Here is a 19,871-nt window from a genome sequence, read left to right on the forward strand (position 1 = left end):
TAGCTGGCTCATGGACCACTTGAGCCCTACGTTCACATTAGCAGTTCAATGAGCATTTGGCATTAGGAGTAAGGAGATGAATAAGAGATCTTATTCTTAGATGCTCAGTCCAGTCTGTTTCTTTTCACTCTTTGAATGTACTCTTTCCTCCTTCTGGAATATACCCTCTCTCAAATCTTCTAACTTTGAGCAGTTTGTTGCTCTTTCCTCAATGTTTCCATAACACTTTGTGCTCATCACTGCCGTAATTTATCACGTAACCAAAATGATTTGCTTATGTCTGTCTCCCTCCTAGACTGTGAGCTGTTCAATTCAATGGTGTGGATGCACTCTTCCATTTCTGATTTCCCTGACACTGCCAACCCCTCTCCCTCTCCTTGAAACGTTTCTCCCCCTTCCTGTATATTCCATAACCCTGATTCCTCAATCGTTTAGACCACTCTTTAGACTGAACATGTCTCAACAGGGGGCCCTCAGGCTTTTGCTCTTTCCTACTCCTATCTTTCAGTTTCAGCTATCATATTGACCTGAATGTTTCCAAAACACCTATTCTCCACCCTCCTCTGAACTCATTGCTGTACCCATCTCAGGGATCTTGTGGTCACCTCAACCTCAGCAAGCCTAAAACCAAAGCCCTTGTCAATTCCCTCAAGCTGGTTCCTCCTTATGACAACGTCATTTCTGTGAAGACACCACCACCCATCTTTCTGGACTTGCCATTACTCCAAACTCCTTTCCCTCTTCTTCTTTGCCCAATGTGTCTTAAATTTGTCTCTTTTTTTTCCCCCCACCCTTAAAAAAAAAATTGGGTTCTGAGGTCAGATTGCTTCAGCTCTGCCACTTATGAGTCGTGGTGAAATGAGATATAATATAGTAAAGGGCTTAACCCAGTGCTTGATACATAGTAGACATTCAATAAATGCTAATTGTTTGTTATCATCATTTCCTTGTATGCAGAAGGTTGCAGTAATCTACCAACTAATCTCTTTGCCTCCTCTGGTCATTATTCTATATACTGGGAGGGGAACTAATATGGAACATCTATTAAGTGCTAAGCACCTCATCCTTACAGCAACCTTATGCAGTAATATCAGCATGATTTTATAAAAATGAACAGAGCCAAGAGATTTGAACATAGGTCTGACTCTAAAGCCTGTTCCCTTTCCACACCTCCAAATTACCAGGTAACCATAAAACATCATTTTCCACACACCATCTTGCTTAAAAAAACCTTCAATCACAACCACTCCCATTTCCCTTCAGAACATAACCCAAATTCATTTTCCTAGGGTTTACAGTCTTAGACTATTTCCTTACATCCCAGCACTTTCCTATGGGAACCCTGTGCTTCAGAGAAACAGATCTACTGCCCCAGCCATGTCTTGTACACCCTCATCTTCATACCTGACATCATGCCCTCTCCATTCCCCTTCCCTTGTCTGAATCTGGCCTTTCCTTCAAGGCTTAGCTAGAGTTGCCGTCACCCAACCCCTAATGCCTGTCCTGACTTCTCCAGTCCCCCATCAAGCCTCCTCTGATCCCTGGAGCACCTGTCTGTATGCTTTTTGACACTTGGTGTTTGCCACTCTGTGTTTCTTTGTACTTATGTTTTCTCACCAAGCTGTAAACATCTACACTTCAGGGAATCAGCCTCTTTTTTTTTTTTTTTGTATCCCAAGTAGCCCAGAGCCCTACATATATATAGAAAGTGTTCAATAAATATGGGTTGTTTTGGATGAAAGATGATCTTCCCAACTGGTTGATGTCTCTCCCTCTGTGGGTGAGAGAATGAGCTTCACCTTAATTTCACCTAATGTCTCCAGAGCTACCCCCCTGAAATGCTCCTCGGGTTTATTCTTTAGTTTCTCACCCTCCCTGCCCTCCCTTCTCCACTGCCACCCTCTCAGACCCTCTCCTCCAGGGCTATTTCTTCAGCTCATTCCCTCCAACCTCACCGTTACCCCAGGGCAGCGCCTCATTCCCCTCCCCCAGGCCCAGACCCCCTCCTGCAGTGTCCCGCCTCATACCCTCTCCCCCAGGACTATGCCTTTGGCTTCGGACCCCCAACCCCGGATATCCTCTCCCAGAGCCGCGGCGTGGTTCTGTTTCTAGGATTATTTATTTAGCCTCTTCCCCCTCCCCCTGGGCTGCCACTCAAGCCCCCCTCCTCCAGTTCCACCCCTTTGGACCCTGCCTCCAGAGCGGTTCTTTTGGCCTCTGCGACTCCCACGCCAGCGTCGTTCCTCGGCCAGTGTCTCCGGGCTGGCCCGGAGCCGCCGGCTCCGCGGGTCCCGCCTGGGTGCTGCCCCCGCGCCCCTGGACGCCCCCCGCCGGGGCGCGGCGCGCGGAGGCGGGGGCGCGCGGGCTGCCGAGGCGGCGGCGGCGGCGGCGGCGAAGACAGGCGGGCCGGGCGCGTGTCCGCGGCGCGGTGACTCGGCGGCTCCGCAGCGGCTGCAGCGGGAGGACCCGGCCGGAGCCGCCGCCGCCGCCGCCGCCATCGCAGCCGGGCGGCCGGGCCCCGCCGCCGGGATGCCGAAGAGCCGGGGCGGCCGTGCCGCGCCGGGGCTGCCGCCGCCGCCGGGCCTGGCCCCGCGCTGGAGCCTCTGGCGGGCCCCGGAGCGGCTGCTGCTGCTGCTGCCCGCGCTCTGCTGCCTCCCGGGCGCCGCGCGGGCGGCGGCGGCGGCGGCGGCGGCGGGGGCCGGGGACCGGGCGGCGCGGGCGGCCGAGGCGGAGGCGCCCTTCGCCGGGCAGGTGGGGCTGGCGCGCCGGGCCGGGGCGCGGGCTCGGGACCTCCGGGCAGGGCGGGGGGCGGCGCCGGGGCCGGGCCTGGGCCGGGCCGCGCCGGCCGCCCGGGGCGCGGAGGTGGCGCGCCGGGGGTCCGCGCCGGGGGTCCGGGCTAGCGGCCCAGGGCGGGGGCTGGGAAGGGCCGCGCCAGGCCCGCGGGGGCCCGGAGCCGCTTCAGCACCGCGGACAGCGGCAGCGGGCGGGGGCGGAGCGGGAGGGTCGGAACTGTGGCGGTGCGGCGTGTGGCCTGCCTGACTATGTGTGAGGGAAGCCGTACAACGCCTGGGAGTAAATAGTAAGCGCAGCCAGTCTGTTGTGGTTTGGGAGAAGAACCCGAGGGTGTTCAAGCTGGAGACGAGAGGACAGGGCGGGGGGGAGCGGGGGGCGGGGAGGGCGGCGGGGGACGGGGGATGGACTCGATCACTGTCTTCATATCTGAAGGGCTGTCACGTGGAGGAAGGACGGCCTTGCTCTGCGTGGCCCCGCAGGCCAGAACTAGGGCCAACGGGGGTGGGGGTAAGGGTCGCAAGAAGGCGAATTTCGCTCAACATGAGAAGAAGTTTGTAACAATCGGAGCTGCTCAACCAGCTCGGGAGGCAGTGAGCTGCTCATCGCAGAGATGTGCAAGCAAAAGCTCCAGGAGGGGACTGGATGGATGCATGCATAATACCTCCCTGGATACAAGCATAATAATAACAATAATGCCAGCTAGCATCGACTGAGCACTCACTATGTGCCAGGCCTGGTGCTGAGTTTTATGTGAATTATCGCGTTTAATCCTCGTAACTACGCTGCGAGATAATTGTAATTATTTTCCTCATTTTACAGATGAGGATACAGACTCAGAGAACTAAGTAACTTGCCCAAGATCACACAGCTAGTGAGTAATGGAGTTGGGATTCTAACCTAGGCAGGCTGACTCTAGTCTCCACATATTTAACCATGATATTATCCTATGTCACACAAGGGGGGCGGGGGGCAGTTGGACTAGGTAATATCTCTGGTCTCTTCCAACCTACAGGTCTGCAATTCTGATAAGTGACGTTGAGACAGTGTTGTTGTTGTTGTTTTTTGCTGAGGAATATCAAAGTGATCGCCTCACTTATCGTAAGAGATGGAGTGTGATTGTTGAAGCAGTCTATTTGTTCAGAAGAATCTGCCAGAACAGGAATTCTTAATTGGGCATGGGACTCAGGGAGTCTGAAATCTTGTGTAAAATTGTGTTTGTATGTGCAAATGGGTTTTTCTTGGAGAGAATCCCTAGATTTCTTCAGACTCTCAAAGGGGTACATGATCCCCCCAAATTAGGGTGTGTAGAAAGTCTCTAGTTCTGCTGGTAGTTTTCTTCCAAATGCCTTATAATTGCTGTTGACTTTTAGTGAAAACTTTCCCTAGCTTGTTTGTGTTTTCAGCTTTATTTCATCTCAAAGTAATGCATTTCATGAGTTTACACCCTATAAAAAGTAGGATTCCTTTAGTCTTCCTGAGTGCACAGGGTGAGGCGGAAAGACCCTAGCCTGGGATTTAGGAGGCCTGGGCTTCTAATCCTACCTTGGCTCCTGGTGGCTTCTGTGACCTTGGGCCATTTCCTTGCCCTCTCTAAGCCTGAATTTTACCATCTCTAATACAAAGAGATAGGGCTGAATGACCTCAACTCTGAAACCCTTTTATTCCTATGATATTTCAAGCATTAAGAGGAGGCTTTTTGGTTGAATATGTTAGGATTGGAGAGAAGGTAATGCTACCCACTCCTTATCATTATCAGTTTTATAGGCTTTGATTATTCCACCTCTCTTAGCCTTTGTCTTTTCATACTTGTTTCCCCCTTATAATAGGCCACCTCTAGAATAGTCACATTCATCCTCACAAATCATTTTAATTACCCTTTTCTATATATCCTTGGGCCCTAACTTTCAATGGATGTCAACCTGACCATTCTCCCCAAATATGGGACCTTGTCATCTTACACAAAGGAGGATGATTTCCTCTTTGATTTTTAGGTCCCTTCCTGCTTCTGCCTATCTCTTTGTCAGGCTTCCTGATCCCAACACATTAGGACACTGCCTTTAGGAAACAATCTGCAGTAGCTCCCCGATCCCTTTCCTGGGTCAAAACTGATAGCCTGGAACACAACACCCTATCTGTGCATTATTCTTACCAGAGTACATTGTTACCTTACATTTCCCACGTTGACATTTATCTGCCATTTTGTATCCCACTCAGTACCTTCCTTTAGCTCTCTCTCTCTCTCTCCTTTGGCAGAGCATGTCCCTACCTGAAAGGGCTTAATATGAACTGCAGTCCTGAAATTTTCACTTTGCTCTACTTCTTCTGGATCACTGATAAAAAATTTAAATCAGACAGGTCCCAGCATGGTCTCTTGGGGCCCCCTGCCTTCTTAATCTCCTTTCATTTAGAGACGTGACCAGCTCCATCTATTTATTTATTTCCACCTATTTATTTATTGCCTTCTATTGTTTACTTCCTTCTACCGTTTTCTATCTCTGAGTTCTCAGGCCCTCATCACCCTCAATTCCATGGTGTCTCTATTTTCCATTTCTAATATATTGTCCAAAACTTTCTGAAAGATAATTATATCCACTCCTTCTGTGAACAATTTGCACACTATTATCCCCTCATTGAATCCTAGTGGATCACGTGGTTGAAACCTTATAGAAATTTTGCTGCTTTTCAGCGAGAAGATAACGTTGCTTAGTCCTCTCTCTGTCTTTTAAGGCCTCTGCAGTCTGACTCCACCCTACCGCCTCACTAGAAGCTGCCTTTCCCCCTGCTCATCCATACACATCCTTACTCCAGACAAGCTTGTTTCTCCTTTATCCTAAGATAAGCTCCCCATGTTTCCCTGGACATTTACACATGCTGTACCTCCCCCCATCCATCTGCCTCCTTTCTTAAAGTTCCAGCTCAAGCCCTGCCTATCTAGGAAACTCCCTGACTTCTCTAGGCATTTATTTCTCTCTTCTCAGAGGAGCACTTTGAGGCAGCTCCAGCCAGTTTGTCATTTAATTTTTTTTTTTAATACTTAAACATTATTTTCGGGAAAAGGGTTGTGGTTCTTAGGCAGGGCCTTCCCCAACCAAAGTGCTTTACGTTTTTAGATCCAGCACAATCCTCAACTCTCAATGCTCATTGTTAATTACTCAGAAAGCATCCAATGATTCTTCTCTTCATCCTTTAGGCCAAAAAGTTACATGCATCTGAAATAGACACTCATGGGCATGTGGTCTCAAGGTGCCTTCTAAAACCCTTCTTAGGAATAAAACTCATTGCCTACCTGTACTTCCTTTAATGAAAATAGAGGCTATTCCGCTTGTCAGTGGTTCCACAATGACACCCTTGAGTTCTTTCATAACTCTTTAGGTAGGCTGTCATCAAATGGTAGTGATATACAATAGAGAGGAATTGAGAGGTGGCCATGACCTTAGAGATCCCTAAGTAAGCACACTTAACAGATACTTAACAGATATTTCGTAAATTGCCATAAGTGAGTTGCCCAAGGTCACTAAGCCTGATAGTAGGTGATTCAGAACTAGAACTTTTCCCTGGTTTCCTGACTTATTAGTTGAAAGCGTTTTCACTATCTTTGGCTTTGATTTCATATTTCTGAACTTTTATTACCAAAAGACAAAGCCAAAAAAAAAATTCGTTCAATCTGTTTTCTCCTTTGCTTTCTTGAGTCTTTCTTTTGTATTTTGCACATTGAGGGGTCCCACTGATTCTCTAATTGGCTTCCTGTGTTTGGTTTATTTAAAGCATCTCTTTCTCTTATTATTAGCTGAGTAGAATGCCCCATACATAGATTTTTGGCCCTCCTAACTTCCAATTTGATTCTGAGGAAGGTCAGTATAGGCAGAAAGAGACAAGCCAATCAGCACAGGCCACATGAGTGACACAGTGTGACTCCAGGACCCAGGGCTTAATGGATTCCTGCTCTGTAGACTGGTTTTGAGGGGTCTGCTCTGGGCAGATGGCGAAAGTTCCTCAGTTTGCACCTGTAGTCAAGGAAAGTTAGAGCCCTAAATGAGTTTAGGGGTGGGGTAGGCCTAGTAGGAAGCACTAACAGACTCCCAAGCCAAAAATGTATTTCAATGTGATCATGGCCTCCAATATATCTTCATTCTTGTCTGAAAAAAAATTCTCACTGTTAGGAAGTTCTTCCTTTTACCTAACCTGAGTCTACTCTGCTGCATTTTTAAATCATTTTCTCTTATTAGTACTATGGTTTTTCCTATCACATTAATAGCCTCATATCTGTAAAGCACTTTGCATTTTCCAGATGCTTTTATGTGCCTGGCCCCACTTGATCCTGGCAACAACACTATGAGGTGAACTAGGAAGATATTGACCTCATTTTAATAGAGGAGGAAACGGAGACTCAGAGAGATGATGTGGCTTGTCCACGCATTGTCCAGAGACCCATATGGAGCTAATAAACAGTAAGGCAGGGCTTCCCTGGTGGCGCAGTGGTTAAGAATCCGCCTGCCAATGCAGGGCACACGGGTTCGAGCCCTGGTCTGGGAAGATCCCACATGCCGCGGAGCAACTAAGCCCGTGAGCCACAACTACTGAGCTTGCGCGTCTGGAGCCCGTGCTCCGCAACAAGAGAGGCCGCGACAGTGATAGGCCCGCGCACCGCGATGAAGAGTGGCCCCCGCTTGCCGCAACTAGAGGAAGCCCTCACACAGAAACAAAGACCCAACACAGCCAAAAATAAATAAATAAATTAATTTTAAAAAAAATCAGAAAACACATGTACTGTTTTTGAGATGTTTACAGTCTTGTGGGATATGCAGGGATATTAAACAGTAAGGCAAGGACCAGAAGCTAGGTTCTCTGTCCTAGATCTGAGGTTTTCCCTATATACGAAACTGTCCTATTCTGTATTATTATAATAGCCTTTTAGCTAATCTCCTCCACTTTCAGGTATATCCCACTCCAGTCGTTGAAAGAGGTAGTTTTAGAGCAAATAAATGTAAATTATAATTGTACCAGAGAGATTAATCTTAGAGATTAAACCTAGCCTTATGATATGGTATAGTTTAGACTCAAAATCAGAGGAAGCAGTTCTTAATAGACTGCAGCCAATGACTCCTCAGGACCTAGCACAGTGCCTGGCACATTCTAGATACTTGATAAATATTTTAAAACTGATTGTTTATCTGTGTCCCCCACCAACTTCTTTCATAGTGCTTGGCATGCAAAAGTCCGTACCTTTTTTGAAGAAAAATCAATGTATGCTAGAGGTTTAAAGGACTGGGGAAGCACCAAAGGGGGAGGAGATGGGGTTGGGGAAGTTAGGGAATGTTCTAGGAAGAAGGTTGGTATCGAAGATGAACCTTTGAGGGAGGAAACGGACAAAGAACGTTGAGTGGGGCAGTCCAGAGAGAAGGAAAACATGAACCAAGGATCCACACATGTGCAGGGCGTATTTAGGAAATGGTAGAGGATCTGATGTGCCTGAGGCCTTGAGTTATTGCTATTTCCAGTAAGAGTGTTTGAGAAGAGGCTGGAAAGGGAGGCTGAGAGCAGACTGTGAAATTGGCTTTTGTCCAAAGACTGAGAGGAGTCATGAAAGGTTTCTGAGCAGAGAAGTGACCTGCTCAGATTCTCAGAGCCGTGTTGAGGGAATGGAGGCACCGAGGCCTGTTCTGAGTTGTTCTGGGAGCTGGCTGCTGCCCTGGGCGCTTTTAGCTTTCTTCGCACAACTCAGGTCTGTATACCTGTTCTAGTGTGTGGATAAAAGTTGTGCACCCCAGCTCTGGCCCTCCCCAGCTGAGCAATTCTGAAACAAATCATTTGGTTTCACTGGCCCTCAGGATCAATTTCCTTCAAGTCCTTCCCTGATTTTTCTTCATCATTACTCCATGCATTTTAAAGGGCAACTTGGAACTAGGCTTTGATGATCTATAGGATAACAGCAAAGCCACATTTATAAAAGATAATATTTTCTCAAAAATCAGACAGGTTGTTATAACAAAGTAGGTAGAGAAAAGCAAGGCATAGTTGTTAGCAACTCTGTTAGCAATAATTTTTAAAATTTTTTTTTTTTTTTTTGCTACGCCGGGTCTTAGTTGCAGCACGTGGGATCTTTAGTTGTGGCACGTGGGATGTTTGTTGCAGCACGTGGACTCTCAGTTGCGGCATGCATGCAGGACCTAGTTCCCCAACGAGGGATCGAACCTGGGCCCCCTGCACTGGGAGCGCAGAGTATTACCCACTGGACCACCAGGGAAGTCCCAGCAATAATAATTTCAAAACTCACTTTTGTACCACAAACACTCACATGCACACCATTCTCTGTGCCCCAAAAGCACTGGGCCAGAAAGAGCCCTCCTTCAGCTGGTCTTCCTCTCACCTGCCTCAGTAGAATCAGCTGCCAGCCCAGCACTTCACCTCCTGAACAGATCTTCCCTGTGGCTGCTTCTCTCCACCACTGTTGCCTCTACTTTAGTCTAAACTTCCATCCTGTCTCACCTGGATTCCAGAAACTTCCCACCTGATCCACCTCTCTTGCCTGCCTCTAATCCTTCTTCCCACGGCAGCCAGAGTGACCTTTTAAAAATAAATCTAGGTGCTCTGTGACGACCTAGATGGGTGGGATGGGGGGGCGGTGGGAGGGAGGTCCAAGAGGGAAGGGATGTGTGTATGCGTATGGCTGATTCACTTCACTGTGTGGCAGAAACTAACACAACATTGTAAGGCAATTTTACTCCAGTAAAAAATAAATAAATAAATAAATAAATCTACTCAGGGGCCAGTTATATCTGAAGCAAATATGGCAAAAGCCAAGATTTAACAAAGCTGGTTGGTGATTATCCAAGGGTTTTTAAAAAATTATTTTTATGCCTTTCTGAATGCTTATAATATTTAATTTTTTAAAATTTTTAAACAAAAAAATCTGGTTTGTGACTCCCACTCTCCCCTTGCTTAAACTGGCTTTAAGGTAAAGGCTAAATTAATATTACAATACTATGGCCACTTCTCAATTTTTATTATGGAAAAATTTCAAACACACAGAAAAGTAGAACAAATAGTGTCGTAAGCCCCTTGTACCCAGCACCCCCTCAGGTTGCTTAATCAGGCCTCTGAGCCCCTGCATCACCGAGTCCTCCCCACCTCTCTGCTCCCTTTTATACCAGCTTCTCAGTCAACTCCAGCTGCCCTGGCCTTCTTTCTCTTTTCCTAAAAGGTAGGCTCCTTCCCATCTCAGGAATTCAATAAGCTCTCCTTTTCCTGGGGCACACATTATTTGACCTTCACCTTCACCTCTTCTGCTCATACACAGGTCTCAGCTGAGATGTCACGTCCTCTGGGAGGCCATCCCTGACGTCACAGCCTAGAGCTCCTGTCACACACTTTCTTTCCCAGCACCTTCTCCTTTTCCTTCACTTATCACCGTTGGAATGAAACATTTCGTCTTTCCATGTTTCCCTCCCCCTCCAGGCTGTAAGCTCCATGAGGAAGAGTTCAGTAGGAGAGACAGGCATGGAAACCACTATTGATAATGTACTATGAAAGATGCTGTAAGTAAGGGGTGCATATGGGAGCACAGAGGAAGTCCATTTAACCTTGGATAGTCCTCCCAGGTGAGGTGACATTCAAGTTGCATTTCAAAGGAAATTTATCTATTAGTTCAGCCGGGAGAGGCCAGTATCCACGTGGGAAAGGCCTTCTAGGGAGAGGGAATGAAAAACGGCAGAGAGGAAGGAACTTGCAGGATGTGTTCAGGCAACACAAGTAGATCAGTAGCTAGAGGAGGGGGCACTTGGGGTAGGGAATAGAAGGGTGGGGCATACAAGTCAGAGGGTAAGGCTAGAAAGGTGCATTGGCATCAGACTGTGAGGCTTGCTGAGTGCCATGCTGAGGAGCTTAGACTTTAAGACTGGCCGTGAGGACCAGCTCCACACTCAATCCAATTAAGCTAAAGTAATAGAACTTTATATAATTACTTAGAGGTTATCTACTTCAGCTATCTGCCTATTTCAGTTGAGAAACTAAGGCCTGACCACGGTCTTTGTCTTCCTTCTTCCCTTTAACTCATCAATAAGTTAAGCCCCATCGGACAGAAGATGATGGCAGATTTGCAGGAAGGCACTGGAAAGGGCAAGGAAGACTAAGGCGCCTTGCTTCTCAGAGAGTGAATGTGCACATGGCTACCCTCCTGGCCTTAGGAGGAAGCCTCCCCAGAATTGGGAAACTCAGACATCCCAGTGTCTGGCTGATCCAAAACCCCAAATGTGCCACCTCCCTGGGCATGGTGATTGTCTGGCTTGTGGTGGCCTCCTGGGAGTGGGCCAAGGACACTGTGCAGAGCGCCAGGGAATTCCCGCTGGTGCACTTTCCACCCACTCGAGAGATGGTGGCAGCCAAGAGGCAATACCGTGCCATTAAGGTGTTTGTCAAGAAGCTAAGTTGGGCTTTGTGGGCGATCCTGAGGGCCCTTTTTAGACTGGCTGTGAGTGGGAAAAGAAGAAAATTTTAAAAAGACACAGCCTTTGGAGGCAAACCAGAGCTAGCGTGGAGGGTGTAGCATGGCAGAGAGAACCCTCCCTGGGAGGCAGGGACACTAGCCTCCATTTTCAGCTCCTCCGCCAACTTGCTCTGTGACTTTGGATAAGTCATTTCTCCCTGAGTTTTATTTTCCTCTTCTGCAAATTAAGCGTGTTAAATCAGATGATCCCTAAGTACTCGGTGATGAGTGCATTTTCTAGATACCTCCATGGTTAGGCCTTTACGTTTGAAGTTTTAAAAAATTAGTTATAACTCAGGTGGGTTCAGCGGCAAGGCTGGGACCTCAGTTCTGTGGGTGGAGGAGGAAGCGGGTTTTGGTGGCACAGGAGTTGGAGGGAACTGCCACAGTGATAAGGCTGATCTCTGAGGAGTCACCAAAGGACACAGTGATTCGGTCCAGCAGTAATGACCGAAGGTGGTGGTCCACGTACTGCTGAAGAGTGTGGGAGAAAAATACAGACAATAACATTGTGAGAACGCTTGCTATGTGCCAGGATCTGCTAAATGCTTTACATTCATCTATTAGCTTCTTACTGCTACTGAAACAAATTACCACAAGCTTTGGGGCCTATAACAATACAAATTTATTTTCTTACAGTTCTGAAATTTATTAGTTCTTATTTAATATTATCTTACAGTCTGAAGCTTGAAATGGGACTAAAGGGACTAAAATCAAGGTGTCAGCAGGGCTGCATTATTTCTTGAGGCTGCAGGGGAGAATTCGTACCTTGCCTTTTCCAGCTTCTAGAAGCCGCCCGCATTCCTTGGCTTGTGGTCCCCTTTCGACAATGGCATGACATCTGCTTCTGTCTTGACGTCTCCATCTCTGACTCTGATGTCCTGCCTCCCTCTTATAAGGACTGTTGTGATTACACTGAGCCCACCTGCATGATCCAGGCTAATCTCCCCACCTGAAGATACTTAACTTAATCATACCTGTAAAGTCTCCTTTGCCATGTAAGGCAACATAGCAGGTTTTGGGAATTAGGATGTGGACATCTTTGAAGGGCCATGATTTTAGCTATTACTGAATCTTACTGAATCATCATCTTACTGAATCTTCCTAACAACCCTTCTTTTAATATCCTCTATGTAACGGATGAATAAAAATGATGGCTTAAAGAAGTTAGGTCATTTGCCCAAGGACACTCAGCTGGAAGGAGCAGAGTTAAGTAATATTTGGCATGTGGTGGCATCTTGGTCCCAAGTGACCTGTCTTTTCAGATACAACCTCACTCAGCTCCCGGGAGTGTAGGGACTAGAGTCTCACTCTCTGGAGGACACTGAGAACCAGGCAGGGAACCTGAGGTCCTGAGAAGCAGATTAGCGTCCTTACAATCTCAGTTTAGAACCTGAGTGCCAGCCAGGGAAACTGATGCCAAAACCCACTTGTAAGGGCTGGCCGAGGAGACAGGCGGGTGAAGGACCCAGGGATGAGAGCAGAGCCGAGGCACAGAGGGCAGGGGCTGGATCTTGAGCCAACTTTAATAGAAGGCTTTCCTAAATGGCAACATGCTTCCTGTCCTAGCAAGTCAGAGGTGGTACTGAACATAACATGCCCATTCTTCGTGGCACAGGGTCATCACCCCCAGCCGTCCTTACTGCGGTGGTTCTCAAACTTTAGTAGGCAACAGAATCACTTTAGGTGCTCTCTTTTCAAAAACACAGATTCCCAGTTCCCAACCTCAGAGGGTCTGATTTTGTAGGTCTAAATTCACTAATACGTACTTATAACAAGTTCATTGGACGGTGTGATGCTGACAGCCCATGATGCACAAGGACTGCCCAGTGAGAAACACAGCCTCAGTGTTTGGGGCTGCAGTGCAGTGAGGGCTTTAGAGTTGTTTGTCACCTATCAGGAAAATAACAGCCATTATTGTTGCTATCTTTTACTGAGCACTCAATACCACGTATTATGTTATTTAATCTTTACAACCACTCCTTGGGGCACATGCTAAGGATATTATGCAGATGGAGCTTGATGTGAACAGTAGCGAGGCTGAATAATTTGCTGAGGTTGTGTAACAAGTAAATGGGAGAGTTAGGATTTGAGCCCAGCACGGTGTGTCTCCAGAGCGTGTACTCTTAACCATACCCTAAATGTCCTCTCAAGCTGCCTCGCCCCTCACCGCTCTCCACACCTCACTACCATTCATGTCCACCTGCTCAGATAAGGAAACCAGCTCTCCTTCTGAGCCCCATCCTAGGAGGCTATTGACTGAATGCCTAGTGCTTTCCCTAAATGCCTAGTGCAGAATTTAGGGTTGAAAGGACCCTTAGAGAATATTCAAGGCAGCCCTATATGGGAATCCCTTTATAATAGTGGTTCTCAACATGGGACAATTTTGCCCACCGTCAAGGGAACTCTTTGGCCAATGGAGACATTTCTGGTTGTCACAGCTGAGGGGGTGGTGCTGTTGGCATCTTGTTGTAGAAGCCAGGGTTGCTGCTAAATGTCCTACAATGCACCAGACAGCCCTCCTACAACAGAATTATCTGGCCCAAAATACCAGTAGTGCCGGGGTTAAGAAACTCTGTTCTATAACAAATTTTGACCAGCAATCACTCATCCTCTCCCTGAGCACTTCAACTTGTTTTATTCAATAAAGAGGTATCTATGCTGGCCCTGTGCTAGGTGTGGGGATACAACAGTGAAGAAGACAAGACTATGGGCCCCGCCCTCGGCATTGTGTAGTCAAGGAGAGGAGACAAGCAATTCCATTGCAACACTGTGTGATAAGAATTGTGATAAGTAGAAGGATGGGTACTGACCAGGGATGTAGAAGGAACTCCTGAGTTAAGGGGTCAAGGAAGGCTTCCCCAGAGAAAGAGAGAGGAGCGTGATCTAGACAGAAGGAACTGTGTATGTCAGGGTCTGGAAGAATTAGAACACACTAGAACACAGAGTGCTAGGTGGGGAGTGGTAAAAGAGGCTGCAGAGGTAGTCAGGGACCATATCATGAAGCCTCTTGGTTTTTTTAAAACCACTTTATTGAGGTATAATTGACATACAAAAAGCTTCACATATTTACTGCATACAACTTAATGAGTTTGGAGCTAAGTATACACCTGTGAAACCATCACCACAATCTATGCCATAAACAAATCCATCCCCTCCAAAAGTTTCTTCCTGCCCTCTTTATTTCTACCATCATCATCATTATCACCACCACCATCATCATCACCTTGTGCTAAGAACTTAAGGTCTGCCCTTCTAACAAATGTTTTAAGTGTATAATACAGTATTGTTGACTATGGGCACTATGCTGTACAGTAGCTCTCCAGGACTTATTAATCTCGTGTAACTGAAATTTTGTACCCTTTGACTAATATCTCCTGTTTCCCCCTCCCTCAAAAGCTCTTGATGGGAAGACTTTGAAGCTGCCTCAGGGTATTCACACTTTCTGTTCCCTCTTCCTGGAACTCCCTCGCCTCCTTCAGGTCTCTTGCTCAGATGTGACTTCCTCAGAGACGTCCCCCGACCATTCTCAATACAAAAGTCCCATCACTCTCCATCTCCTTACCCTACTTTATTTTCATAGCACTTATTGCAACATGGTTCATCCATTAGACTGTAGCTAGAAAGTAAGGAGAGTGTTTTTGTTCAATGTTCTATCCCAGAGCCTAGCCCACAGTGCCTGGACATCGTAGTAGGTACTCAATAAATACGTATTGAATGAATAGACAGAAACAGATTCGATGTTTAGGAGGTAGAGCCAATAGTTCTTTGGTAAAAGACAATGTGGATGAAGGAGAGCGGGGAGACATGTGTCATATGAAGTTTCTGGTTTGATAATTGGGTGGGGGGCGGTGCCGAAGCCTGGTGTAGGAATCACAGCAGAAGGGTATTGAGCTCACGGTGATCTGAGATAAGGTACAGAAAGGAGTGTGAGCTATAGAAAGTCCTGCGAGGGGAAAGGGATGCCTGTCCAGTGGTCTGACAGTGTGAAATGCCTGGTTTCAGAGACAACTGGGTTTGGAATCCTGCTACTTATTAGCTTTGTGGCTCTGGATGATTATTTAACCTCTCTGAACCTCAGTTTCTTCATCTGCAAATCGGGGATCATAATTCCTACCTTGTGGGGTCGTTGTAGTCTAGACTGCCTGGCACAGTGCCAGGTATGTAGTAGGAGTTCTAATAATAGTAGCTATATCCTTGTTACTATAATTAGAACATCTCTGTTAAAAAGTTGTTTATTTGAGTGAGTCAAGACCTATGTCCTGTGATCTCCTGTGCTGGTCTTAGCTTGGCCGTCTGCCAACCAGAATAAATCTTCATCCATAGCCGTTTGGCTTTTTGAAGACAGTCATGTCCCCTGCAGTCCTCCCTTCTCCAGCCTAAACATCCCTCATCTTTCCTCATGGGCTATGGTTCCTACGAATGACTCCCTCACTCTCCCGGCCACTCTCCCTCAGTCATGCTCTAGCTTGTCGCTGTCCCTCTAGAACTGGACTTGGACTTCCCACGCATGTTGAGGTCGATGCCTTGTTCCTGTTACTCACATTGTCACCCTAGATTATGACCTCAGCTGCCCAAACTCTTTGATCAAGATCTTTGATTCTTTCTTTCTCATTCCAGCCCATGCTTCCAAATTTAACACCTTCCTGCCTGTCCCTTCTTTGTAGACTTCGCCTCTGGCCTTTCTGACATTACCTTCAGACCCACTGGATTCCTGACCAAACACCAAATCCTAATCATTCCCCTGCTCCTTCTCCAGGCCTGTACAGTCTGGTTTGGGCTCATACCCAACCAGATGCAATGCTCCTGAACACCCCCAGGAGACGCTGTTTTGACCGATCCATCTCTCTCCTCCCCCATGGCCATCTCTGTTTTCCAAGAGCAAACGGCAGCACACCAGTTGATCTGCTACTTGCCGCCTCCATTGACACTTCTAATCTCACCACCGCCTCTGCTGTCTGCCGCTCTCTTCCCTCTTCGGGCCACTTTTTTTCTCCTTGTTATTCTCCGCTCTCTCCTTTGCCTGCCACTGCAGCTAAACGTCTCAGCTTCGGCTTCTCGGGAATCAAAATCCCGCCTTCTGGCCAGCGGACCAATCACGCGGTGTTGTTGGTATCTCTCCATCTTCGGTTCAGCCCAGCTATTTTGGTCCCTGCTCGCACTCTGAGATCTTTCTCACTTTCCTCTGGGTTTACACCTTTTTCAGCACTTAAAGGGTGACAGACATCTTAGAGTTGGTTAACTGAGCTGTAAAGGTTAGAATTCTCACACGGCTGGTGATTGATTAATGGATCCAGGTGTAAAAAGATGAAAGGTAGGTCATTCTGTTTAAAACTGAATGGGTTTTTTTTTTTTTCCTTTAGTGGATTTTATCTTTTTTCAAATGGGACAATGGAGCCTCTTGCCTCATCAGGCAAAGAAGTCAAACCACAAAAGACTGAATTTCAGCAAACGGTTTTTTCAGTCCCTAATAGATACCAAGGATTGTTTGGTGCTTTCATGTGTATTACTCATTTAACCTTCCCAAGATGAAATCCCTTCGTTGGTACCCAGACAGTACCTCCTAGACCAACTGTTTGTTCACTCATTCATTCCTTCCTTCACTCACTCATTCATTCAGTGATTATTTATTATGCCAGGCACTGTGCTAAGTACTGTAGCAGATATAAAAATAAATATGACAGTCTCTGCTCCTTGGGAACTCAATCTAGTGGGGAAAACATATCAACCAACAGGTGTGATACACCGTGGTAGTTACGTTTAGAGCAACGTTTAGAGAAGTAAGCATTGCAGGAGTAAAGAGGGTGCCCCTAGCTCTGCCAGGGAGAGTTAAGGAAGGTTTTCCAAAGGAGGTGACATTTCAGCTAGATTTTGAAGGACGAGTTTGCTAACATGCATAAAGAGAATGGGCTCTGTTGGCAGCAGGAACAGCCTGGAAGTGTGAAAGGGCAGGGAATGTTCTGGACTTGGGACGACTGGAGTGTAGAAGACTTCCTTCAACATCAGGAGCTTCTGCTCAGAGAAGTCAGAGGATTGCCTGGGTCACAGAGCAGGTGAAAGGCAGCGACAGGGTTAAACAGCAGAAGTTGGAACTGTCTGGTCCCTAATGCATAGTCCTTAGCCTCCCACCCTGTAACACACACACACACACACACACACACACACACGCACACACACGCACTCACACACAGGTGAGGTCCAGTCTCAATGCCCTGTTCCCTGGCTTAGAGCTGTCATTTGACCAGCTCCTCCCCTCCCATTTCCCCTCTTAGGGGTCTGCCCCTGAGCTCCCAGTGAACTTGGGAGGGAAGCAGAATCCACAGAAGGCTGATCCATTCCAATGTTTGGCCCTGAACTAGACACTTGCCTAAGACCTGAGTCCTTAGATCCTAACTCCTGACACTGCTGAGAACTTCGTAATGGATCCTGATTGGCTTTGAGATGCTCCTTGCTTGAGTATCCAAAAAAAGGATCTGGGTAAACCAGGTTGCCCTTTACAGAGGAAGAGCTATTTCCAATTCCCCAAAGCTTTAGAAGGCTGAAGAGAGTTTATGCCAAAAATTCCCTGTTCTCTATCTCCCACCATACCTAGTAATGAGGGCAGGAGGGAAGAAGATCCTTAAATTCCATACTAGCTTGGAGGTAGGTGCTCAAAAAATACTCGGTCGGTTGACTGGTTTGTCAGAATTATCTGTCGAAAGTTCCCAGCCATTTCCCAAATGCTGTAATTCATCCTAATTGGATTTTAAGAGAACTAACTGAGTCCACAGATAGGGAGGAATTGGATTTTAGTTTGTACCACACCTCTTTTTGGAAGGGTTTGAGGCAGTTTACAGAGTGAAGCAATGTTTTTAAGTAAGATTTTTAAGGATGAAACATAACTTGGTGGTTGGAAAGATGAAAAAAGTAATAGCTACTTCCAAGCATCACCGTGTTCAACACTTATGCTATAAATTTGACTGAAAGATTTCTGGCAGAAAGGTCAAAAATGGAAAACCACTGGGTTACCCAGTGTGCATTTTCTGAAACCAGAAAGCATGCAGAATCTCCTGTAGGGAAACCATTTTCCTCAAGCTAAAGCTTGATAGAAAGTGATTTTGTTTGGTCCCAGTAAAGCTGAGTGACAGGGCGAAGAGAGCAATTCAAGTCAGCTGTCATCTCTCTGCATGCAGTGTTCCCAGTGCTGTGTGAGAGACGGTCATGCCCATAGGTCACCCGAGAGCAGGTAGACTTGACTGTGACAGATGCACTACCCTCCATAGACCCACGAGGACTGGCTCTTGGTCCAGGGGGAGGGCAGGATGACTGGATTTCAAAAGGCAGGGAAGGAGTCAAAGACCATGTTTTCCACGTTGATTTTACAGAAGGTAACAGAGACACCATCCAAAGGGATAACAAACGAATCACTTTTGAGTACTTATATGTCAGGTACATTTAATCATTTCATCTTAACAGCAATCCTGTGGAGGAAGGTCATTGTTTACGTTTTACAAAGAAGGAAACTGAAGCTCAGTTTGTCCAAAGTCACACAGCTGGCAAGTGGTGAAGCCGGGATTCCATCTCAGGACTGTGTGTCTCTTTCCCACTATACCGCCCTGTTTATTCAACCCAACAAGTCTTCATTGAAGTTTCCGTAAAGAAAGAACGGAATGTGGCATGCTGGCTGGGAGGGGCTGAGGAATACGGTGCAGGAACTTAATGCTTTGATGACATAACTGACCTGGGAATAGAAACTGGAGCTGGATGAATGGACAGGTAACTTGTCAGTTGCCCTATCATGTCCATTTCCAGATGTTTTACTTGAGCTTTTTGGCTGATCCGAGACCACAGTCAAGTCACAAGTGATTCTCTGTAAGTTGCCCACTTTGAGAACAGATAATTAATGGCAAATCATCTCTCCCCACTCCCCTCCTTTCCAATCCTCTCCACTCATCACCACACTCCTCTCCCGCAAGTTCCAGCCATTTTAAATACCGCGCAGAATGTGCCATGCATCCCAACACCTCCAGGCAATTGCACATGCTGTATCCTTCACGACTTAGCTCCACCTGGAAGCCTCCCCTGAGTTCCCCCTTGCTCCCCATCTCCACCCCTCCATGTGGATAAGACACCCCACCTTCGTTCTCCCATGGAACCCTCTACACACCTGATTTTTAGTGCTGTATTTTTATGGTGGGTTTACTTGTTGGTCTGTGAGCTCCTTATTCATCGTTGTATCCCCAGAGCCGTGCACAGTGCCTAGCAGGTAGTCAGTACCCAGTAATGTTTGTTGAATGGAGACAATGATCAGCTACTTTGTCAGGCACTTCCTGGGCACCGGATATAGAGAGATGAGTAAAACACAGACCCTTCCCTGGAGGAACTCAGAGTCTAATACATAAAGTAATGATTAGAGCCCAATATTGTAAGAGCTATACCATCTGTAATAGGGGATTTAGGGAGCACAGAAGAGGAAGAAAATAACAGGCTGGGGAGTGAGACAAGTCTTTCAGAGGGAGTAATTTATGGACTGAACTTGAAAATAATGAAAGATTTTTGCCAAACTTAGAAATATGCCAGGCATAGGGACTTCCCTGATGGTGCAGTGGTTAAGAAT

At 46.9% G+C, this 19,871-nt stretch overlaps 1 protein-coding gene across 1 annotated transcript in view; it reads left to right on the top strand.

The window, feature by feature from the left end:
- Nucleotides 1-2,529: 2,529 nt before the first annotated feature.
- MMP24 (matrix metallopeptidase 24) overlaps nt 2,530-19,871 on the top strand; it is a 44,724-nt gene continuing 27,382 nt past the window's right edge. The window contains exon 1 of the mRNA XM_057529067.1: nt 2,530-2,751. Coding sequence (XP_057385050.1) covers nt 2,530-2,751 — 222 coding nt within the window. The remainder of the gene's footprint in view (nt 2,752-19,871) is intronic.

This window comes from Balaenoptera acutorostrata, chromosome 15, assembly GCF_949987535.1.
Source record: "Balaenoptera acutorostrata chromosome 15, mBalAcu1.1, whole genome shotgun sequence".
In the NCBI taxonomy this organism is placed as follows: Eukaryota; Metazoa; Chordata; class Mammalia; order Artiodactyla; family Balaenopteridae; genus Balaenoptera; species Balaenoptera acutorostrata.